The sequence below is a fragment of the Phaenicophaeus curvirostris genome, chromosome 7, assembly GCF_032191515.1.
Source record: "Phaenicophaeus curvirostris isolate KB17595 chromosome 7, BPBGC_Pcur_1.0, whole genome shotgun sequence".
NCBI classification, from domain to species: Eukaryota; Metazoa; Chordata; class Aves; order Cuculiformes; family Cuculidae; genus Phaenicophaeus; species Phaenicophaeus curvirostris.
Window position 1 is genome coordinate 7,815,051 of NC_091398.1, and position 24,364 is coordinate 7,839,414.

Genomic DNA, 24,364 nt, shown 5'->3' on the forward strand with positions numbered 1-24,364 from the left:
CAACCGGAAAGTATGTTAACTATTCTGCTAGCTCTGAAATCTTCTTTTTTTCTGCCATTTAAGTGTATTCTATTGTTTATGGTATTTTTAGAGTGCTTGAAGGCTTTGGGACACATGGAGCGTGCTGCAGAGAGCTATGCCAAAGTTGTTGATCTTGCTCCATTGCATCTGGATGCAAGAATCTCACTTTCAACACTTCAGCAGCAGCTGGGCAGACCTGAAAAAGCTCTGGAGGCTCTGGAACCAATGTATGATCCAGATACACTGGCTCAGGATGCCAACGCTGCCCAGCAGGTAGGTAAAGTGTTCTGTGCTTCCAGTTTAGGATATGTTATTCTGCTAAACTACGGTAGTGGTCAAAGATGTCAAATATAGTGGAGCAGGGATAGAGATTTACTTAGCTACAGCATGGTGCGCCTTCAGAGCACAGCGAGTGATTCATTAGAGTATCAGGGATGATTCCTCATGGTGCTTTCTTCCTGAACATTTTATCAGTATTTTCCCTGTCCCATCTGGTTGCTTCCGTGCAACATATAAGCTCTTGGCTGCTGAGAACCATCTTGATCCCAATCACTTTGCATCAAGTTGATCAGCAGTTGCTGCATATGAGCTATGTGCTTTGGCCTCTCTGGATTGTAACCGATGCTGTAGCAAAGGTTCTGTATCCCCTCTCCAGCAGCACCTTCACTGCAGGAAAGAGCTATGCTGCATTTCTCTGAAATTTGAGAATTTCAAAGAGCAGCTACTGCAGGCCAGTTTAGGGAGATCTTACCTGCTGCTGCTAAGATTCCACAGCTTTCTAGAAGCTTTTACAATCCTGTTAGTACTGTGTTGAGTCAATATTGTTTGTTTTCTAAACACACTTTCTATGCAAGAGGTTGAATAATAATAATGTTCAATATTATTTAGGAATTAAAGCTACTCCTCCATCGTTCAACCCTGTTGTATTCCCAAGGCAAAATGTATGGCTACGTAGACACTTTACTTACAATGCTGGCAATGCTGTTGAAGGTAAGCTGCTATTTCCAGCTACGCTTTAAGAAACTGGACAGCTATGAGTTGGGTTTAAACAAGTGAAAAAACAAACTCAGGAGGAAAGCTGGTGGGTTTTTTTATGCAAATAGTTTCATAGTTTTGTTACGTCTTGCAGGGAGCCTTTAATACTGGTGTTCCTGCCTGTAGCGTTCAGAACAGAGGACCACTTGTGTGTATAATTATCGATACAGGGACTTCAAGTCCCTGTTTCTCATTGTACAAAGAGCACATTGAATACTGAAGCTGCTCCTTACCTTTTTAGCAGTTGGCATAGGGCTTTCTTGAGGTGTTGATACTGACTTCTATTTCAAAAATTTTCCTTCAAATTTCTTAAGTATTTTTAGTATTTTTTTGTGATAAAATTGTCAAAGAAGAGTCTGTGAGGCCAGTAAATACCGTGGTGGTGGTGTGTAAATTGTTTTTAGTTTGTTTTTAAGTGAGGAGTGAGGGAAGGGAATATTTAGACCTCATTTTATTCTCCCTCTGTGCTCGGCACTGGTGAGACCGCTCCTTGAATCCTGTGTTCAGTTCTGGGCCCCTCAGCACAAGAAGGATGTTGAGACTCTGGAGCGAGTCCAGAGAAGAGCAACAAAGCTGGTGAAGGGCCTGGAGAACAAGCCTGATGAGGAACGGCTGAGAGAGCTGAAGGTGTTTAGCCTGGAGAAGAGGAGGCTGAGAGGAGACCTCATTGCTCTCCACAACTCCCTGAAAGGAGGTTGTGGAGAGGAGGGAGCTGGCCTCTTCTCCCAAGTGACAGGGGACAGGGCGGGAGGGAATGGCCTGAAGCTCCGCCAGGGGAGATTTCGGCTGGACATCAGGAAAAAAATTTTCACAGAAAGAGTCATTGGGCACTGGAAGAGGCTGCCCAGGGAGGTGGTTGATTCACCTTCCCTGGAGGTGTTTAAGGGACGGGTGGATGAGGTGCTAAGGGGCACGGTTTAGTGTTTGATAGGAAAGGTTGGACTCGATGATCCGGTGGGTCTCTTCCAGCCTGGTGATTCTATGATTTTTACCCATCTGGTCAGAGCCATTACAGTTGTATTACACTGGTTGAATAGCTGACTATCCACGTATTTCTGGAACTGAAACAGAAAGGGGTTGTTATGCCTCTATGCAAATAGCTTTGATTTCAATATATACAGGGGTGTTCCAGTCCCAAGAAAAGTCTTTGAAGTAATTTAAAGGGTTTATATCTTTCCTTTGCCTAACTTGCACTGGAGCATGAGACAATAATACTCCTCTTGGGAATGTTCTCTCTCATGATCTTGCTTTTTTGTGGTGTTTACAAGTTGTGGACTGTTTTGGCATGCAATGTGAACAAGGTGAATTGGCTGCAAAACTGTCTTTGTCATCAGATGTAGTAATGTAATCTGAAATGCTGCCCTTAAATTTGTTTCTAGGTAGCAATGAGCAGAGCTCAGGTGTGTTTAATATCTAGTTCCAAATCTGGAGAGAGACATCTGTATCTTATTAAGGTGTCAAGGGATAAAATTTCTGACAATGACGACCAAGAGACAGCAAATTGTGATGCAAAAGGTAACAAATGTTTATTAAAAACAAAGCAACACAAAGAACTCTTCAGTTCTGAAAAGAAATGTTGTTATTTTCATGTGAAATCGATGCAGTTCATGTCAACATTGCTTTATTTCTAGGTCAAAGAAAGCAGTAAAAATGAAGTTAGTATAACTTATGGTAACAATCCTCGTTCAGAGGAAAACAGTAAGATTACAGAATAATTCATGTTGAGAAGGACGTCTAGGGTTTGCATCATCCAACATTCTCCTCAGTGCCAATATGACACACCCTAATCTAGAACGTAATGGAAATACATGTTTTAAAAGTTGAGTGATTTTTTTAACTGGCCCAGAATTGGTCAAGCCAGACTTCACAATCTTAAGCACTGTTTGGTAGATTAGGAACAGTAACTTCACTGCATCCACATAGTATGTTTACAGCTTGAGTTGTCTATATTTCTTGCCATTTATTACCAAGTTTTGACTGTTTCTTTGCCAGTGTTTTATCAAACTACACAGTAAACTGAGAAAAGTAAAAACTTTATCTTTATTTTACTTGTAATGCTGAGATGTTTTTGAAAAGATCAGTTTGGCGTGTGCCCCTTTTATTTTTCGTGTTCATCTCTCTTGTTCTAATTTCCTCAACTCACTGACTTCTATATTTTTAGCAATTTTTGCTGTTCTCACGAGTGTTCTGACAAAAGACGACTGGTGGAACCTCCTCCTGAAGGCTATATATGCCTTGTGTGACCTCTCCCGGTACAAGGAGGCAGAGCTATTAGTAGATTCCTCGTTGGAATATTATTCATTTTATGATGATAGACAGAAGCGCAAGGAGCTGGAATACTTCGGGCTCTCTGCTGCAATTCTGGACAAGAACTTCAGAAAAGCATACAACTATATCAGGTGGGGCACTGAGAAGGTAGGGCGGTCTCTTCTGCAATTGCTGCCACTGAGGCTGTAGTCATACTGCTGAAAATATTCCTAAATAAGGCAGAGTGATGCTTTTCAGCTTTCTCTAAAACAGATAAGGCTGCTGAGACTAAAGGAGCTTTCAGATAGCCTCTGGTTCGAAAAAATACGTAGTGCACTAGGTTGGTTTGATTTGGCCAGAACTATTGGTTCTGTTTTTCACTCTCAATTTTGCCTCAGTCACTGACCTGCTCTTTGAGTGTCTCTTCTTCGTGATCTTCCTCAACTGCTGAGATTTTATTGCAGTATTTCTGTCTAGCATTTACTAATTTATTGTATACTTTTCATTTTGTAGAATCATGGTAATGGATAATGTCAATAAACCTCAGCTGTGGAACATCTTCAATCAAGTTACTATGCAATCTCAGGATGTCCGTCACCATCGCTTTTGTCTGCGCTTGATGCTGAAAAATCCTGATAATCACGCACTGTGTGTCCTAAATGGGCATAATGCATTTGTCTCTGGCAGTTTCAAGCATGCTCTTGGTAATGTCATTCATGTTCTTATATTAAAAAATACAAAAAGTGAGTTTATTTTTCAGAGAAAGATTTATTGAAGTCATTGTTTTTAATACCTCAGAAAATTGTGGCTTCACAGTGTTAGTCTGGTGCTTTAGTTATTTTGTACACAAATGAAAGCATCGCTTTAGAGTTCTACTAAGAAAAATTGAGCTGGCACATTTCAGGTTTAGCAGCATTGCAAATATAACCAACTTCCAGACATAATTGAATGATAATAAATAATAAGAAGAATGGAAACAGACCAATTTAAACAAACACAGTTGGCTGGGCATTTTGAGGAGGCCTTTGAAGTAACCTGACTGCCTTCAGTCAAGCCCTCCAAATGTCACATTTTAGATGTGTGGCCTCGAGGACATAAATTCCAGCAAGGACCTTATTTTCCTTCTGTGTCTGATTCTTTTCTGCTTACATTTTTACATCACAAGTTTCTTTTTCTTTTCAGAATCCAAGGAGTGCTGAAATTTGAATTGTTTTTCATGTTTTTTCCCGTGTATTTTGATATATGGTATATTGAACTGTTTCTTTTGTTGGTTCACACTTCTAATCTGAAGATTTTTCTGTTTTGCTTTTAAATTCTGAAGAAATGCTTTTCACAGCTAGCATCCTGATTCAATGATTTGCTTTTAGGACAGTATGTGCAAGCCTTTCGTACAAACCCAGATGAACCTCTGTACAGTCTTTGTATTGGCTTGACTTTCATCCATATGGCTTCCCAGAAATACGTGTTGAAGAGGCATGCTCTCATAGTACAGGTGAGTTAGGGTCATTATTTTTACCTATAGTGTTTCCTGGCTTTGCATCTTGCAGACGCTTATGGCTACAACATACTTGGTTTAAATAACTTATCACAATTAATGTGGCATTTCAAAAGAGGGAAGTGGTAAAACATGAGTACAGATGACCATGCTTTTAATCTATAGCTATATCCATTTGAATCCCTTTCTTTTAGTTAAATGTAGCTTGTTCTGCTGTGTGTATACAATGATTGCTTACACAGGTATTAGCAGCTGCCACCTGTTTGTGATGATGTTACTCATTTCAGTTCTGATGGCTGTAGTCTGGGTTTTCTTCCAGATTTTTCTTCTTGCCCTTCCCTGCTTTGGAGAAGTGCTGTAGAGTAGAATATATGCCATGTGCCCTTCATAGATATGTCTTATAAATTGCATTGTTGAAGCAAACTGTACAGATTTAGAGTGGTTTTTTTTGCCCTTGTCTTCCTTTCCTCTTCTCCCTTTTGGGTGCCTCTTACAGCTCTTTTTGTAAAGGTCTTGTGAACTCCAGTTTAGGCTACCCTTCATTTTTCAGCTTCCTTATTCATGTTTTTCTTTCATCTGCCAGGTCCAGTTACAAACCACAGGCTGATTGTTCCCAAACAGAATCTTGAAAGCAGTTTCCTCTACTCTCCACCAAGTATATTCATTAACTTTAAATGCTTTTTAATTCCTGAGCTCAGGGTCAGCCGAGTAGGGTGAGGATTCTGAGCTTCCTACAGCTTCTGAAATTGCTGGAAAACTGTAGTTTGCACTGATTTTGACAAAAGTGATAGGTTCTCAGCTGCTTTAAACCAAGACCAATTATGTCAGTATCCAACTTCAGACATTCTGAACTTGCCAACTTTGGCCCAATTTTAACATTTTTATCCACTTCTTTCTGTAATGAGGCTGCTGTTCTGATATGGGCTGCTGTGTTCTCCTTTTATAACGTACTTGAACAAAGCCCTATTTATGTTACCCTCTGGCAAGTCAGTTCCCTGCTTTCTCTCTTACCATTTCTGGGTTTCCATACTTGGCGTTTTTACATCCTTTCTTGCTCCTATGTAGTTTATTAATAATTCAAGCACAGTGACATACTTGTGACCTAAACCATGATCACTAGCTGCTTGTGTCTGAACTAATTCCTCATGTTGAAGGAGATATCTTCTCTTGTTACCAACACGGTCCCTAGAAAGAACCTCCTCTTCTTACAACAGTCATCACATTCTAAAGTGGTAACAAAACAAAATACATAGGAGAGGATGAAAATGCGATCAGTTTCTCCCTTCTGAGTTCACCTTTTCTGTCTGTCTGTCTCTCCTCAGTTTCCCCAGGGCTCCTTCAGTGTCAAATGAAACACTGTATTTTAATGTAAAATAATACCATGTGCCCCCTTATCTTTCCTTTGTTCTGTGTGGGAAGTAGCTCAGGTCTGATGCCTTTGATCTTTATAACATCTGTCACGTGTTGAGAGAGACTTTATTTCCACAGCATCGCACAAACCCTGTGTCATGAAGGGTCCATCACATACCATGCTGGCAGGCAGTGACATCCTACAGATGAGAAACAAATCACTTCTCTCGCTTTACAGCCTGTTAGTGTGAAATGAGACCAGCTGGTTCCTCTGGTGCCTGGTCACTGTCACCTTATGCATTGCCCTTTTTTACATCTTCTGGGACATCGTCACCCGAATGGGTGCACAGTCCCTGTTGGGTCCTGCTCCCCTGAACCACCACGTGCCACAGGCCAGGGGCATGTATTCAGACTTAGGCTGGCAACAGAATTATGTACACCTGGGATTCTGCTAGTAATATACTTTAAATAGAGGAGCAGATATTTTAATTGTAAACTAAAAGCAAAACAAGAAAGTGTAACACTTAGGGAGTGCTTCAACTTGAAATTTGTTAGCATTGCAATTGCTGGGTATTAGTTTCCTTTCAAATTTGGTTACTGGAGACTTGGCAGTAAAACATCTGCTGGCTTCAAGAAGGGACATGAACTTTCACCTACTGTGATGATCATTTTTGGCCACTTTATAAGATGATATACTGATAATTTCACTGAGAGCTGGTATTGGAGTAAAAATTTATATGGAGCACAGTATCAAGAAAACAATATGCTTGCATTCCAGAAATAATACTTTAATACGTACTTTATGGAGTTCAGAATTGTGTAGAATTCTGAAGAGTTCTAAATTTAAACGATTTCTTGCTGCTATCCAAGGCAAGGAGTGAAGGAGAGAGAATGACAGTTGTTTTTTGAGGGGTTATTTTCACCCTCTAAAAACAAAAAAATGTAGAGGAGGGTTATCTTTTAAAGAATTGTTTAATAACAATGAGTTCTTGCTCTAGCCTGTCCTTTGGCTGCATGTTCCTTCTGAACGTGAACCAGTCTAATCTCGGTATATATTACATTGACACATGCACCTGTACATATTTAACAAGCTTGTGCCATAAGTCACTATGCCAAATAACTGCCTATTTAGTTTATTTAAAGAGTTACCCATCGTTTTCAGTGGCAGAACACAATTTTTATGGTCTCAGCGATCAAATATAAGTTATTTTTTGCCTTCAACATGTGTGTGGTTTTGTAGGGAAGCATAGAGCAAAAATTTAAACAGACACATTTGAACACCTCTTCTCCAGCATATTTTACTTCTGTTGTCTTGTTATTAAATGTGTATAATACGTGTACAGGGATTCTCCTTCCTACACCGGTACTTGGACCTGCGTGGACCGTGTCAAGAGTCTTTCTACAACCTTGGCCGTAGCCTTCACCAGCTGGGATTACTGCACCTGGCAATCCACTATTACCAAAAAGTGCTTGAACTTCCTCCTCTCACCTTAGAGGTACGGTGTCCACCAGTGACCTACAGAGAGTAGTGTCAGGTCAATGCTAGTCATTTCTCAGCCACAGCTAAAATAGGTACAGGGAATCTGTGTAGTTGACTCTCCTACAATTTGTGTTGTAATTCCCTGTAACTGGAAGCCCAGATCTGATTGTCACCTGGTAATGCATTTAAGCAGCTGTTAATTTCAAAAAGTTTATGAATTTTGAAGGGTTTACTAATAGGCTGAAGTAGCAGCATAAAGGATTGCTATACAACTTTACATAGCTGAACATTATACATATTACATGCAATAAACAATAACTGAAAGCTCTATATATGCATGCATGCTATCAATCAGCGTTCTGGAGCAATATGTATTGGTATTTAGGCATCTGAAAGCTTCTAAGCCATTGTTTCTCTCGAGTTGATATGTAGGAGATCATGTGAATTGATTTGTAAGTCTAGTCTTGAGAGAAAGTTTTCGCCTGGCTTTGGCATGGGTGGGTAGAAAAATTACAAGTGTGTTTAGAAACTGGGAAGGGCACCCAAGTGAGAAACACGGGTGTCCATCAGCACTGGGATCTCAAAGCAGGAATCTTGTGACCACGTAAAAGATTCAGGCAGTACTCCCATCCTGACTGCAGGATCAGATACCTCACGTACAAAGAGAAACAAAGGGAGCACTTTCCTGGTTTATGAGCCTGTGGTCTAAATTAAAGCTAAGGTTTTGAGTTGCAATTATATAACTCTTTGGTGACTGACAACATGTGGAAACTCATTAAAGAGGGAGGGAACAAGGAATACTACTTTTGTTTCTGTGCAGCTTAAAGCCTATATAAACCATTCACGTGTGATTTGATTCCACTGTAATTGCTACTCATGTTTCCATTTTCTACTTTGTTTGCATATAGGTAACTTTTTTAAATCATTATTTTTACAGGGAATAGAAACTGATCAGACAGACTTGAGAAGAGACACTGCCTTTAACTTGTCACTTATTTATCACAGCAGTGGGAATACAAGAATGGCTCAGAAGATGTTGTACACTTACGCAGTTGTATGATGAGGTTTGGTGGCAGGCAGAATTGATCCTCTTTGTGTTAACTTTTGGATTATGTGGTGCTAAGAAGCAGGTTTTAGGTACAGCTTTTTCTGCAGATGGTCAGAGATGGCTCGTGCTGTCTCTGGCTTTATGGGCTTTTTCTACTTCTGATGTTTGAACTGGATCACATACAGATGGAAACTATCTGTTCAAGTACAACACTGACATGCCTGTTATTAGCTCTTCTTTGATGCATTCCTCTGTAATCTGATATTCAGTCCTGTATATGGAATCAAACCGTGAAAACTGAATCCCAGTTCGTTTGTTTCTGGGAAAAGTTATGATGCGCATATTACAGCTGGTTACCAGTGAGGTTGTTCAAGAAGCCATCTTCACTGTTGATGAAGGTTTTTTTAATGTGGAGCATTTAATTTCTATAATATAGAAGAAATCCTTTGAGGATAGAGAACTTAGTATTTCAAAATCTTTAAAGTATTCAAAATTTTCTAGTTCATATTCCGAGCAGCTGTTCTATTTGCAGGAGATTGATTTCTGTTTTACTGAAATCGGTGTGACCTTTGTTCTTCTGAATTTGTTAATAAAAAATCTGAGGTTACTGATAATGTTTACTCATTCTTAGCAAACACAGATCCTACTGAATAGCTTATAGCAAAACTGCATGTAATAAGCTCATACAGCTTATTATAATTAATATACATTGGAAATGGTCTAGGGGGTTAATTATTACTGGCAGCTGAACAGTAGCACACGATGTTGGAAGTGTGCTGCATCCAACCCAGCAAGAGAAGCCTTATGCAAGGCTTCTCATAAACCGAGGGAGTACATAGTTACGTAGCTAGAGAGATGGATATATGTTATGCACTACAGCAAAATAATGCTGAAAATTATTTTTCAGCAAGGTAGCTTCCTGAACAGAAACCAAACCTTGCTGTTGCCTCCCAAGCACTCGTTACTTACAGTGTTGCAGCTAACTCCTGCTCTTTGCTTTCAGCTCACTTTTATAGGTATTTGTGTTCTGTCACCATTTCACATCATTGCAGTCAGTGATTGAGAAACCAGTCTTGTGTAATTGCCTAAACTAATTTTAAAGATAAGGCAATTTTATCTCAAATGAAACATTAAATTACAATATAATTGGAATGTTGCATGTCCCCCTCACTAGGCAGATGCTGGGCCATAGTGAGAATACAAAGCTACGATAAAAATACCAAGGAAGTCTCACTAACTTGGAAAAGTACAGTGTGTTTTCTTTGGTATTGGGACTTGGCAGCATCACCCAAATACAACTCCTGTGCCAGAACTATAAATTAAACAACCGCGTCGGTTATGTGGGTGTGGGTTGTTCATAAGCTGCAGGAAAAGGGAGGGAATTACTCCCTTATCTCCATTTCATTTCTCATTCCTTGCAATACCTCAGCACTGTTTTTGACGTGGTATGCTGATGTTGCATCATCTTAGAGTAAAAATTCTTCCATTGAAGCCTTCCTTATACTTTATTGGCCTCTTCAGATCTTCTAAGCCCGCAGATTTTTCCTTTTTGCACCGAATGACTCCTGTCTCTTCTTAAGAAAAAAGTTTATCATGTCCGAGGAAATACAGCCCTGAACTAATGCTTAGAAAACAGAAGCCAGAGATCCAGTACACGGATTCCTTTGGCAATATTCTACTGCAAAACCAAGTCTGAAATACTCGGAATCCCACTTGCTTGTACATTTGTTTAAATAGACTTGATGGAGAGGAAGGTCGTGGGTTCTTTTTAAGGATTGTCTTAATTGACCAACAGTGGGGCATTACTATGAATTACTTTATTTGTGATCTCTATTGCTGATATAATTCTAAAGTAGTTTAGTTTTTAAACCTAGGACGTAGGAGTCTTTAGCATTTATCCAAATAAAAAGGAAGAGTAGTCTGAATGCTGATGACTTAAACTGCTTTCTAAATTGTGTTTAAGCACCAAATAACAGAAACTTGGATTTAATTAAACACAGTCAATATGGATTTAAAATTAATAGTGCCAGCAAACAGTGTTCTGAGAGGATGTTCTAAATAATTTTGAGCATCTGGATGGAGGAGATAGTACTTCTCTCAATGCAAATTATGTAAAGCTTTCTCAAATGCTTGTGGAAAAAAAGCTATATATGAAGATAGAAATTCGATTTTTCTGTAGCTATATCCCACTTGCATTTATGGTTATGAGATAAACAGTTTTTACTTGGATTTCACTTTTACACAGTATTACAAATATGTTCTACCTGCTTAGGGAAAAGCAAAGCACAGAACATGAGATGAGGACAGAAAATGCATGTGCTAATCCAGGCTTTAAGGATACAGCCACAGCTGCACTGTCCAATGTGGAACTGAGCAGGTTTTAAATCACGTTTCACTTGCAATACTGCTTATAAAGTGCCTTTACTTTGGAATTATTTTTCAAACAATGAAGTTGTGACCATGTGCTGCACCTTTCGTCACCATACTTTATGTAAGGAATGAAGCGTATGCAAGGGACTGTGAGTCTGAAACACAACTATTTCTTGGAGTGTGAGTACTGTACGGGATTTATTTTTGCATGCGCTATATCCACTTTTAGGCTTACCTGGCTGTGGCTTGTTTTAAGGATGCTCGCAGGAACACAACACTAGAGGAGATGAACCCAGCATCTTTTCTAACTATCCTTCACAGTAAGGACCATTTTACTGAAATACAAATTGTTTTGTAGGAACAAACAGCAAGACAGGAGAAGTTTGAAATCCAGCCATTACAAATTTGGGAAAGCTTTCATAAATGACTGAGAACAAGAGACTAAGAGGGAAAGAACACTGAAATCAGTGCCAGCCTCCCCTGTCAGCAAACTGGGAATATCCCTCAAGCCTCACTAAGAGAACTAGTAACAGTTTTGGTCAAACACACTACATACATTGTCAAACTGTTTGGTTTAACTGTGATAATTTGTTAGCTCTTTATTGCTGAAGAGCTATTTTATATAAAACACTGACTCGAGGTATACTTAAAAGACTGCTCGCAAAAACATTTACTAATTATCTTAAAAACTGAATCATACCTTTACTGTTGTGCTTACTCGATGCACACACTGACAAGTGTAGAAAGCCGTTTGCCGTCTACCCTCGTTACCAAAGGCTGCAGATTGACAGGAAAAAAATGACCAACCTTTTCGCCACTTAGAAAATTCATTTTTAACTACTGCAAATGTTACTATAACCTAACTAAGAGAGGCTTAGCAGCTACCAAGCCGGGCGAAAGGCTAGCGACGTAGACCTCAGTTATTGAACTTGCATGTGGCAGCAGTGCTAGTTTACTACATCTTCATTGAAATGACTGTGTTTAAAGAAAATAACAAGTTCTAGTCTATTGTGTGCTTCTGATGCTTTGAACGGGTGGGCTGTGGTTCATATTGCAGAGCTAGTTTCCTTTCAAATGGAAGCAGGCTATAATAGAACACAGCTTCCCAAAGTGCTTTAGTTGCTAGCAAATATTCAGTCAACAGAATTGGACTAGAGCACATCTGCAGAAAAAGAAACAATCCAAACCATGTCCTGGACTGCTGAGCCAGCTCTTTCATCCTGCATGTGACCCACCGAGCTGCGTCCTTTGCTAAAGCAGTCACAGCCGAAGCTTAAGTTAGTGCTAAAGTGAAAGGGCACTGGGATACAGTGATCAATCGCAAATGCACTTTATCACAAGTACAGCATGTCACAATCATTCAGTTACACCCTAAACTCCAAGTAGGTTTAGAAGAAGTGACAGCCCTTGAGGTGTATCATGTGTTGGTAAAAAACTCCCACAGAGGGAAAACAGGGGTAGTTGGTGCTGTCACCCTCGCAACACACTGTTTGTCCAAGGGCAGCTGCCATACGCTTTGTCCTTTTGCAGAGGTGAAGGTCACTGTCGTTTGTCCCTTGTTAGCCTAACAAGTGCTTAAGCACTCAATATGAACACAAGTGTGGATGGTAAGTGTTATTGGAGCAGATTGTTTTTCAGCTGTGATTACCATTCGAGTTCATGGCAAGCAAAACTAGCTGACAGCTTTGGCTGCTGTTTGCCTGAAGGGGGCTTTGGAGGCAGAGAGGCACAGCTTATGCTGAGCCACCTAAGCAGCTTTACAGAGCAGGTGTGGTACATGTGCTAGGTGATTTCTGAAGGAACCAGCTCGACTAGGACAAACCTGAAGCCACATTGCAGAGGCTGGCTTTTAAATAGCACAAATTAACACAGATCAGGTGTGCATTAGCTTTGATAGTGTGCTCAGCCACCCCCTTTTCCTTAGAACAGCCTTTAGCAAGGTGGAGAGGTCCAGGTTGCTATGAATTCATCCCAAGTCCTATCATGTAAGTTATTGTTTAGGACGACATTTATGGAGGAGCAGAATAAGCTAATTCCAGTATGTCCTCAGGCTACTGCTAGGCTCCAGAAGTGTGCAAGACTTCCCTCCCTGCTAAACAAGTATTTCAAATAGCATGTATGTATCCCACAGAAATAAACAGCTCTGTTGAAGCAGATCAGAGTGTAACATGACCTCTACTGAAGCTACGTTGTACTAGAAACCACATATAAGAGTAAGCCAGGACAACGATGAGCTGATCCTTAGTCAAACAAGCATGAAAACTGTCCGTGTTGTAATCATCTTCAACACATGACATTAAGGCATCTGCTTCAACTCTTCCCTCAGTGTTCCACAGCGGGATAGGAACAAAGATAAGTTCACAGTAGGACAGGTTGAACAGATTCCACTAATTCTTATGGAGGCAAGATGATGTGTAGCATAACATCACACACCTCATAAATTCCTTATATGCTTCTAAGATAGCCCAAGGCTGATGTTCTCTCGTGACCCAGCTATCATCTACATTACAAGCAGCCAGTCCTGCCAGTTCCTCCCTGTCCCAGTCGCGTCAGCATCCAGCCACAGCCACATGACTCGGTCTTCAGTAATTCCCCTGAGCCCTCTGCAAACCAGCCTGAGATTTGTTTTGGTAGCACCGGCCGGGCCATAGTCTAAAGCTGGTGGAAGAAAACAAAGCGATGAAAGCAAAGATGTAGTGTATCAACAGCAAATAGCTTACAGCAATGACACATAAAGAATAATTGTTTAGCTCTAAATAGTAGCATTGTTAGTAGCAGCCTCCCACACAAATCACCCAAGTCAAAAAGACAAAGTGAGAAGTACAAGTTAATTCAAAACAGAGTTTATGGTTTAAACAAGCATTCCTAGGTCCCCGATATATGGGTGCCCTGTGAGCACCTTTTATTGTGAGGCCTTTTCGGTAACACAGACCTATGTAACTAAGTCAGATCAGGTAAACTCCTGATTCTTCCAGCACCTGGGTGCTAGCAGGGAGTCTCCTGGCTGCAGGTGATGCAAGTGAGCTCATTTCCTGCCTAGTTCACGTGGGCCTTCCTGCTGGTGAGCTGGAGGTGTTGGGTTTGTGCCCTGCTTGCTGTCCAGGGAGGTGTGAGTGGGAAGCTCTTCTTGCTTTTTCTCCTGGGAAAAGATGCAATATTTTATGAAGCTGATGACTGGGGAATCTTTGTCATTACTCAAGAAGAGATTAAAGTTTTAGCAGTTTAATATATGCATCTCTATAAAGCTAATTACACGGCTACCTAAGAACTACCGGTTATGGAGAAGGCTGATGAATCTACGCAAACAAGGTAAGCAGGGCTTTTGAAAAGGTACGGAAGGAGGGAGGGAGAACCATTGAAACAGCCATGAATGCAGGGAAGAAAATACACTGGCTGTTAGCTTTCAGACAAGTATTTGGTTAATGAGCATCAAAAAAATATGCGGTGTGTGCAACAGAACCTTTCAAGCACAGAAACAGTCCCTTGAACCTAGCTTGTACCTGTAATATTCTTTGTTGCTTTAATATGTCCTTTGGCAAGAGGAGGGAGACTAAACTAGAAGAGGGGTCCGTTTTCCACCTCTGTGTAAGGAACTACAAAAGAAAGTTTAGGAAACTGAAATCCTGACTGATAATCAGCTACCAAATATTTCCCTCATATTCTTTGCTCCCCCTTTGAAATGAATGTTTTTGCTTTCCTTATCCCCGTATCAGAGCTGCTTCCTTCAGGGTTGTTTAGCTGGTGGCTTGTCACAACTTCTAGCTGCGGGCTGTCAAACTTAGATTTGAACCAGTGGCGGTGAACTCCTTCTAGGCGTGTTGTGACCTAAGGAAGATGGTGTAATTAGAACTGCAGGAGAAGGGGTAATGCACGCTGTGCTCAGGTTTGAGCCCTGTGCGAGAAAGGTTTGAGTTGTGTGCTGTTCCACCCTTTCTCCTGTAGGCAGGGGAAGGAGCTCCCCGCGATGCCCTCTTCCATCGCTGTGAAAAGGAGATACCAGAGAGGTCCTGACTACAAAGTTGCTTTCTCGGGTGGAATGAAGTAAACAGGGGTCTCTAAGATGGCATAAAATACAGAAGCATTGGGAAGGAGGGAAATGGATGCCGAGTACGACAAACTCGTGAGAAAAATGAAGAAAGACATAACTTTGCTTGAAGAATATTGGAGAAATACTCTTGCTGTTAAGGTCTCTTTCTAATCACAGCGAGATGCAGCTGATCAGTCCAAGTACTAAAACCTCAGGCTGGTACCTCTTCCTTTTTTTTTTGTTGTTGTTTTTTTTCCTGTATGCTGGTTATTGTCCTATAAAATGTCTAAACCCCTAGATTTTCACCCCAAACTACTATAGTAACCCATGCAAGCTATAGCAATTTGGATGTTGTGGCACAGTAGCGCAAGGATGAGGTGATGCAAGGACAAATGATTTCTTGGGGCAGGTAGGGTGGGTGGGAAATGTGGTTTTCCATGATGTCACATACAGAGTGACACGAGCAGCTCAGGAGGGGCAATTTACTTGGCTACATCACTTTTGGTTCATTGGTTAACACGGATGTCCTGAGCCTGATAAAAACAGTAGGCTGTGGGGCTGTGGGGGACAAAAGCTTTTTTTTTTTTTGAAGTATGGTAAAGAACGCTTAGTTGAAAAGGCCAAGGATGCGCCTCACTCTTCCAAGACTCGTGCCTGAGATTGAAAGGTGGTATCCTGAGATACAATCTTGTTATGTTGAATTATTCTAATGCTAACTAGTCTCATTTGTTCCGACTTTATGCTGGCTTCCTTCAGTTTCTTTTTCTGTCTCTTTATATTTCTTCAGATATTCAACTGTTTTTTCTACCCAGAAACTGAAAAAAAGTAACATTAATTGTTATGTAATTTTTTCAGGACAGAAATAAAAAAAAAAATCACAATGTAACAGAGTTCTATTATTTGGAAAAAAAATCCTGTCTCTCTATAAAGTGAGATACATAGTGGATGCGTGTTAGGCCATTACTTGGGCTTTCTGAAGCAGATACAGTAAGGTTTATAGGAGTATCTTCTGACTGAGTTCAGCATCTTTTTATCATGTTTTCTACAACCCCATAGATTTTCCATGAGTGTCTCATCACTTTTTCATGCTGTTACCACCTTACCTGACGCTCATTTTCCAGCATCTGCCTTTGTCTTCTCTCTGCTTCCAGCTGGGTTTCTAGCTGCCTGTTCTGCACTTGCACTTCATGTTGGTTTTCCAACAAAACTTGGATCTCGCCCTGTGCACTTTTCAACTTGGACACAAAATTTGGGATGCCCTGTGACTGAAGACAATGCAAGAATGATATTCCTACAACATTTTAGCAGATCAGTCTCTTCAGGAGACTGGTCAAGAAAGCTCATCTGCTCATAATTCTTGTGATACTCCTCTTTTATTGCTTCCATTTTCCTCAGTTCAGGTTCAGTCTCCTGGAAATTGTTGAAATAAACAAAACTTCAGGAGTTTTTCAGAATCACTGGCAGTTACGTGGAAGCTACCTCTGCAGATGACTGCAGATTGTATCCTTATTTCTTGCCCTATGAGACTGAAGTTAAGAAAACCTACATCTCACTCGGGAAAGGGGAGCAAGCTGGTGGCGCAGTTGCAGAGGAGCTGAGACTTGTATTAAGGCTCAGATGCCAGTTGAACTGTAAGTTCTGTGGCTATGAAGGAAGGAAAGGGACCAATTGTTACACGAGCCACATTTGGCCCAATCAGTAATTTAATAGCCAAACCACAAAATGATGAAGAGGACAAATGCTACTATAAAAATCCAATGGAGAGATGGGACTCTATGGCACCATATTTAATATGGGAGAGGGGGATGGACAACAGGATAAGCCACACAATTACTGTAGCTGCTATCAATCTATTCATCTTCTGTTCAGAATCTGAGTCTAGAGTTAGTTTTATTTTCAAGTCTTGCTCTACTGCAGAGGATCAACAGCAATCCTACTCAGCAGGAGAAAAAAGGAGTTTTCAACTAGGACGTCTGTCTTGACTGAAAAAGAGTCTGACTTGAGCTCTTTGGCTTTTCCCTGTAACTGGACAATGACTTTTCCAGCTCTGATACTTTCTACTGCAGTTCCCTGTTAGCACGGGAAACCTCAGCCAATTTAGAAGATTCTTCAAGGGATTTCTTTACCTAGGGGAAAGAGGAAAAAAGTGAATTCGCTTTAACTGTAAGAATTAGTCCATTCTTCAAAACATTTAATAAGGAGCACACCCAATTGATCTGCTGTATCTCAAGTGTCCTAGAGCACTTTGTGTTTGGACTTCAATCCCCTTCTAAAAAAGGGAAAATGTGAATGCTGGGGTCCGAGTAATACTCTGGTTATGATGAGCTTTACAATCCAGCCCCCAAGAAACAAACCAGACTTCCAAACCAGTATTTTATCCCTGGTGATTGCTATGTAACCTCTTTAGAAGTCACTGAAATGACTGATATTGCGTCTAGATCTTATGTACAATGAGGTATACGTTATTGGGAGACAGAGAGTGGTACTTGAAAAACTTGGATAGCATGGATTGTCACTATGCGCAGTCACCAAAACGCCTGTCCTCCATGTAGAATGGAAAAGGAGACAAATATTTGTCATGAGCCGCCCTTGTTCCGTTGGAAATTTGTAAAGCAGACCTCTTTCTCTGGAAACCGTCCATTGAGATCTTTTAATTCTACCCCTTCTCACCTCAGCAGATTCCTGGCAGTCAGCTTTTCTGGAAGCCTTTAGTTCAGTTTGAAATGGTTTCTTCAAAGACTCTAAGCGTTGAGCATACATATTCTCCTCCGTCTTGGCTTTTTCCATTAACTGTTCCCTTTAAAGGGAAAAAACAAATTCAGTTATTCATGTTTATATTTAATATGATTTACTTTTTAAAACACAGGAATAGAAAAAAAAATCTGCTGTAAATACTTTTGTCTTGGATATACTCTCTGCATCACCATTGTGTAAAGATTGGAATGTGTTTTTTAATATTTCATATTCCATTTATTTAAAATTAGCTTCAAAATAACTATACAAGGTAAATAGACTTCTTGGAAAAAACACTTCAGGGCAACTTATTTTCCAGGCTAAGCCTGTTTATGTAAAGGATAATGAGGACATTCAGACTGCACCTATACTTGGCTTTGAGGTTTTACTTACTAGTGTTCAGTTTTGCGTGGGGAATTTAAACAGCTATCCTGTGCTTTCCTTGCTATAGCTACTAAAGGCAACTTCAAAGTGGAAGTGGTTTCTGCTGTCCTCATGGGGAAGATTGTTTGCAGAAGTGCTATAATGCCCCTGGGTAAGCAGATCCTTGCTACAGTAGAGTAGGTCAAAGAGTTATTATGGGAATGAGTGAAAGAGCTCATTTATATAGCTCTGCATGAATCTATCTTTATGGGGTGGCTGGCTCAGCATGCGATTAATGCTCATATTGATAGATGAGTAAAGCCATCAAGCTCTGGTGTTAGTGCAAGGTCAAGTGTAGTATCATGGATTTCATCTTACCTCCAGACCGTCAGCTGCTGAAGCTCAGTTTCTTTGCTTTTCAGTTCACATTGAGTTTGGATCAGCTTGCTCTGCAGAGTATTATTGTTCTGCAGAACTTCAGCCAAGTGAAGAAAAAGTTTCTTGTCTGTTCTAGCACTTTCTAGTGCCTTAAAAAGTGGTTCCACCTGTGCAATAACAACAAATGTAATTTGTACTTGCCCAAATGAAAAAACTTAGAAAGGAACGTGTTTTCCCATCTGAGTCCTGAGTACAGTCATCTAGATGGGAGTCCTTACAACGCCAACCCACTGGCTGCCTTAGAAGGATCAAAACAGCTACGATTTTCTTGAGAAAACAAATATACTTTGGCGTTAGTGAGGTGTGTTTGGGTTGTGTAGCATGAGGAGAGTTAAAAGATGTTGACAGTTTGTTACTTTTGCCTCTTTAGTTTTACAGTTTAAAAGGATTACTTCAGTATTTGAGGAGCAATGGAATTCTGTAAAGGGCATTTACTCTTAAGAGTTCATTCTTGCTTATGAACAAAGTCTCAGCGCAGCTACTTGAACTTACAGCTTAGAATAGCAAACTCATGATGGAGTGGAGTCTGCCTCACAGTCCTGTACCTACGAGCTTGGTTTCACTACAGAGGATGACACACCTCTCCTCTGTACTTCTGTCAATAGTTATGCTGTTTTAGTCTTAATATATCTGCCTCCCAGCTATACAGCTAGGCAAGTCTTATCTGCAATTGTTTGTTCTCTTACAATGAAATAATAATAAATCTTGAGGATTATAATTCTGTAAGCTCTGTGTTTTCTAGCCTGAATACACACAACCAACTTGCATGAAACACAGCTCTGTTAAGCTGGGCGCCCGTAGTTCTTATGTTTGTTTTGATGAAATCAGGTTTTGTTTCCAGCTGCAGACTAGAATCATAGAACAGTTTGTGTGCAAAAGGACCTTAAAGATCATCCAGTTCCAACCCCCCTGACACAGGCAGGGACACCTCCCGCCAGACCAGGCTGCCCAAGGCCCATTCAACCTGGCCTTGAACACCTCCAGGGACGGGGCAGCCACAGCTTCCCTGGGCGTCATGGGCCAGTGTCTCACCACCCTCATCTTGAAGTTCCTCCTTCTATCTAGTCTAAAACTGCCCCTCTCCCGTTTATACCCATTGCCTCTCATCCTATAAATACAAGCCTTTTTAAACAGTCCCTCACTAGCTTTCTTGTAGCCCCTTCAGGTACTGGAATGCTACAGTTAACCTGAAATATATGGTCTGTTCTTCAGGAAAAACTGTTGAATCTCATGTCTACCTAAGCATTAGTTAGTCTGACCCTAGTTCTAGTGGGTAAGAAGTTCTCAAAGTTCTGTTTCACCTGCTATCTAAATGTTCATCTACAGATCTTCCTTCAGCTTTTGCACTGCAGTCTTCAGAAATGCGGCAAAATAGCTCAGTTTTCTTTCGGTGCAAAACCAGAAAAGCATTATCTTATCCAGAACACAGAAATGGAGTGATGTGACAATGTCTCTCTGTCCAGAGCAAATATTTTCTTTTCCATGAGTCCCATAGCAGGAGGTGAAGTAAATTGTTTCTAATTTATCCCTCCATTGAAATGATTCCTTATTAGAATTCACCTTGCTCTAATCGAAGCACAATGTCTCAGTCATTTCCTTCTGTTGCTGCCATCAGACCCAGGACTACCACTTAAAGGTAGCTTTCTTGTTCTCTTAGAATCACTACATAGAATGTGCTGGTTTTAAAAAAAGCTCAGAAATTGTTGTTCTGCTGTCCCAAATTGACACAGGTCACACTGAAGTAAAAACTTTACTTTCAGCACCTCATTTACTGCCTAGCTAGCTTCTGCCTAAGAAAGCTTAAATATGCTGTTTATTTTTTATTACCATCATCGCTTGCCTCCCTCCTTATTAATTTGTAGTTGTCATTTTTATAGAATTTTACAAGTTTCTAATCTTTCAACAATTTTCTACCCATATATTTTGTTTTAATGCCCCCTGGTGGTTCCCCTGGCCATTCTACTAGTTTCCCACACTAAGTAACTTCATTATCACAAATCCTAGAAATGTTCAACAGCATCTTGTCAACCAAAGGCCATTATGAGAAAGATTGGAGACAATATTAATAGAGGACTCCAATATATGTGCTTGACACTACGCAAATAAATTAAGTAGAGAAGATAAAGAAACTTCCCTCCAAAGGCGATCTAAGGTCAAACAGCCTCTTCTTAGATGAACATAAAAAACAAGTTTCCCTTTTGAGCTGACAAATAGGATGCTGAGAGGTACCTGAAGTTTCCCTTTGTCATGGGTCAGCGTATTCTTGCTGTCAGTCAGCTCTGCCAGCACCTTTTGTACCTGCTGCTGGGCGTACTGAGGAAAAAAAGAGCAGGTGTCATCACTCCACAGGAAAAATAAGGCAAAAAGCAACAAAGCAGGTGTTCAGGGTCCTGTTTCTCTCTGAGCATTTTAACTTTCTTCTGTTGCTTCAGGTATAAAGTGTCAATTAGGTGAAACACTAAAACAGACTTGGACTTAAAAAAAAGATATCTCAATGGCATAAACTCCTCCAAGACAGCTTGTCTCTAGGAAGAACTGCCCAAGTTGGTGCAGCCTTCCAGATGGCCACAAGCAGGTCACTGCCCTAGAAGGCAACAGAAGCAGGGGGATGAAAAACCTTTGACAACAGGGAACTGACAAGCAAAAATAACTGGAAGAATTGGAAGGCATGGACAGAATACAAATAACTTGGAAAGACAGTAAAGAACACAAAAATTAAAAATCAAGCAACTTTTTAAGGTTTCTGAATGCTCTGTTGATTCATATTCTGTAACTGATGGCTGCTGAAGGAGTTGTGTTAAACAGAAAATATATGTGTGTTACAGACTAACTACTGTAGAAATGTACCTTTGATTATCAAAGAAGAAACGTTCAAAAGCTGTTTCAGTTAATTCTTCTGTAGCATCATGTTAGGACCTTATCGGCAGCTAAGTGCTTCTTAGGCTCTCCAGCGTGCACAACTGGTGATTACATCCAATGCTAAAAAAACCTCTATGGTAAACGCACTGGTAGCACAATATTACTAAGCTTTTACTCTTCTGGAACTGGTCAAATACCCTGATCCAGGCGACTGGGAGTGGTGAGAAATAGTGGAATGGGAAAAAGTTAAAAATGGCAGTGAGGTCCCAAGTGTGTCCTCAAAGAGCGTAAAACTATTCTTAATGTACATAAGATGAATAGCTTGTATATTTGTAGATATATGTATACCTATACTAGAAAATGGAGCAGAGGCTCAGGATTTTAATGACATACCTAAATATCCAATATTTGAAGCTCTATATAGTCCTCTTAGCTCATCCCATATAGGCTTCTACGAAGATGGGAGTAACATTTGACATATCCTTTTGTTTTAATTTTTCCCTTTCTTTGATTCCTTTATTTGATCAGCCACTCTTCATAAAATACAGATTACTTCAAAGAGAACCTTGATTCTTGCTATAGTCGCTTGTTAGTCAGGTCATCATTTCTTTACTTTATTAGTGGCTTACCTGCTCATGTGCCAGTGCTGCCAAGCAATCCAATAGCCTCTTGTTCTCTCCCTCTAGTGTTTGCAAAGTGTATTTCATTGAAACCATTTCTAGCTACAAACAAGAAAATCCAGCTCTAATCATACCACTTTCAGATTTCCACAGTCACAATACGTGAATATCACAGAACCTCAGCACTACATATGGATCGGGTACAGTCTTTCCTGTTTCAGAGAGCCTTTCTGCAACAGTGAAATAACCTGCACCAATCGTGCTGACTTCACTAGGGAATTTCTCCTCGATACCACAAATGCTACCTTACCTTTTCCAGGCTATGCATATACAAGGAAGCTACCCAAGGAAAACAGCTAGGAGAAGCTGCAAATTATTTGTCATTTGCCATAGTAGTGTAACGAACTTATTATCACAAGCAGGGTTTGTGTAGATAGCAGTAGGGTTGCTGCTCCAAAGGACACATCTCTATAGACAAGGAAAATGTCAAACAGTGATGTGAACAATATGACAAGGGTAGATATAATTTTATTTAGAAATAAATTAATTGAGAAAGTAAGCAAAATTAAAAGAAAAACTAGAAAAAGATGGCACTGAATTTAAACAACAGCTATATATATTGCAAGATACCACACTACCACATTCTCTAATTTTTCTAATTCCAATTTGTTCCTTTCCTGTATTTTATTTACTGTTGTCCTCATCTGTCAAAATAAACATGAAATCATTGTTGCCTGGAAGTGTTTAGATTCACAGAAATACTGTGCATCTTCAGAGCTTATCTGAAGGTTGCAAGTTGGTGCCAAGATTCAGAAATCCTATCTGCAGAGCTGTTCTATCCTCTTTCACTTTTCATGCTTCAGAGAGGAGACATTACGAGTCAGAACGCAGGGAAAATGTAAAAACATAGAAAAAGTAGGAAAGAGGGAGAGTGTGTCACACTTGCCACCCCAGTAGTTCTGAATAACTGTTCTGAAAGTAAAACTGTTATGTAAATAAAAACCCTAGTGATGTGTGTCTGAAAGCAGCTTTCAAGAATATAGCCTCAAAACAAGTAAGTTGTCTGTACCTCCTTTTGAAGATCTTCCTTTTCTGCTAGTAGACATTCTTTTTCTTGCAAAGCTGTCTCAAGTTCACTTTGCAGTCTAGCAACAGTACATTCCAGCAGCTGTCTCTGTGTGGTCGCTGCCTCCTCAGCAAGACTTGCTTCCTGCCTGTATTTGCCATGCTCTGTACGCAAGGCCTCCCTAAAGAAAGACAAAATAGACAAGCTGGAATTCTAGCACAACTGAAGTTCTGGCGTCCATATTAAATATCAAACAAGCCATTCTGTGTTAACAAGTGCTAGAGAAGCAGAAATCAAGGTGGTGAGAATGCAACAGAGGAAGGGGAGACAAGCTGCAGACGAGAACTCCTCACAGCTCTCTTTGAAGCTGAGCCCTCTCACGCTGCACGCTCTGCAGCTCTCCAAGAATGTTGGCATGGGCAGCTTTCAGAAGTGAGTCTTGCTCTTGCAGCTTACGCGTCTTTTCTTGTTCTGCCTAAAGGGGAAAAATTACCCAGGCAATAACACTAAAATCAGAATGGAGAGGGATACATAATTATTTGACAAAGCTGCTCATTTGTCACTAACCTCCTGCATATCCCTATAGCTCCGCATATTTTATGCTGCTTCTTGAATAGGGTGTCAAAGCCGAGTTCACTTTACCTAGCTTTCACTTCTGTGTTTAATCTTGGATCCTTATTACTTCCACTCAGCTTCTGCATTTACAGTATTTACAGTGCCCATCAATTCCTAGGTTGCTCTTGGGAACATCCTGTGACAACCACTATAAATATTGTCATACTGACGCTCTTTTCCCATAACATGACTTTTTCTGTACTGAAAATAAATCTTTACCAACAAAGTACACTAACACTTTTTTGTCATTGCCTTTATAGACCTTCTGTTGCTATATGTGAAGTATTTTACTGTATTCCCACAGATTATCAGTACTAGGAATTAGTTTGTTGTCTAATGTTTGAGCTGTAGACTCGGACTGTAATTGTAGACTACGTACCTTAAGCACGGTTTGATCTGAAATGAGTTTAGCATACTCCACTGCAACACTTTGGAGTGTGGTGCTGAGCTCTGAGCACTGCTGGCTTAAGTGGTCATTGAGGACCTGGTTAGACAGGAAGATAAACATGATTTCAGTTGTTGGTTTTTGGTTTTTTTTCCTGTACAGTAGGTTGTCAGAAACTAAAAATCCCTTGCAGATGTGGAACAACATTTTTT

At 40.3% G+C, this 24,364-nt stretch overlaps 2 protein-coding genes across 6 annotated transcripts in view; one reads left to right on the plus strand and one right to left on the minus strand.

The window, feature by feature from the left end:
• GTF3C3 (general transcription factor IIIC subunit 3) overlaps positions 1 to 9,786 on the plus strand; it is a 22,700-nt gene extending 12,914 nt beyond the window's left edge. The window contains exons 12-19 of one of the 2 annotated variants that reach the window (XM_069860743.1): positions 92 to 294; positions 910 to 1,011; positions 2,436 to 2,571; positions 3,218 to 3,455; positions 3,817 to 4,007; positions 4,671 to 4,795; positions 7,492 to 7,644; positions 8,566 to 9,786. In XM_069860743.1, the coding sequence (XP_069716844.1) occupies positions 92 to 294; positions 910 to 1,011; positions 2,436 to 2,571; positions 3,218 to 3,455; positions 3,817 to 4,007; positions 4,671 to 4,795; positions 7,492 to 7,644; positions 8,566 to 8,688 (1,271 nt within the window). In that variant the 3' untranslated portion in view covers positions 8,689 to 9,786. Of the gene's footprint in view, positions 1 to 91; positions 295 to 909; positions 1,012 to 2,435; positions 2,572 to 3,217; positions 3,456 to 3,816; positions 4,008 to 4,670; positions 4,796 to 7,491; positions 7,645 to 8,565 lie in introns of those variants that run through there. The other variant, XR_011337718.1, reaches the window with a different exon arrangement.
• The window catches only part of CCDC150 (coiled-coil domain containing 150), a 24,373-nt gene continuing 7,628 nt past the window's right edge, over positions 7,620 to 24,364 (minus strand). Inside the window, exons 9-18 of one of the 4 annotated variants that reach the window (XR_011337719.1) lie at positions 24,147 to 24,251; positions 23,506 to 23,627; positions 23,156 to 23,333; positions 22,096 to 22,188; positions 20,837 to 20,920; positions 18,548 to 18,714; positions 17,744 to 17,870; positions 16,177 to 16,338; positions 11,282 to 11,381; positions 7,620 to 7,711 (exon numbers count right to left, since the gene is read on the minus strand). Coding sequence is in view for 3 of the 4 variants with exons in the window: in XM_069860751.1 (XP_069716852.1) it covers positions 14,701 to 14,871; positions 16,177 to 16,338; positions 17,744 to 17,870; positions 18,548 to 18,714; positions 20,837 to 20,920; positions 22,096 to 22,188; positions 23,156 to 23,333; positions 23,506 to 23,627; positions 24,147 to 24,251 (1,209 nt within the window). In the remaining variant the exon portion in view is untranslated. Of the gene's footprint in view, positions 7,712 to 10,294; positions 11,382 to 13,187; positions 14,872 to 16,176; positions 16,339 to 17,743; positions 17,871 to 18,547; positions 18,715 to 20,836; positions 20,921 to 22,095; positions 22,189 to 23,155; positions 23,334 to 23,505; positions 23,628 to 24,146; positions 24,252 to 24,364 lie in introns of those variants that run through there. The other 3 variants (XM_069860754.1, XM_069860752.1, XM_069860751.1) reach the window with 3 other exon arrangements.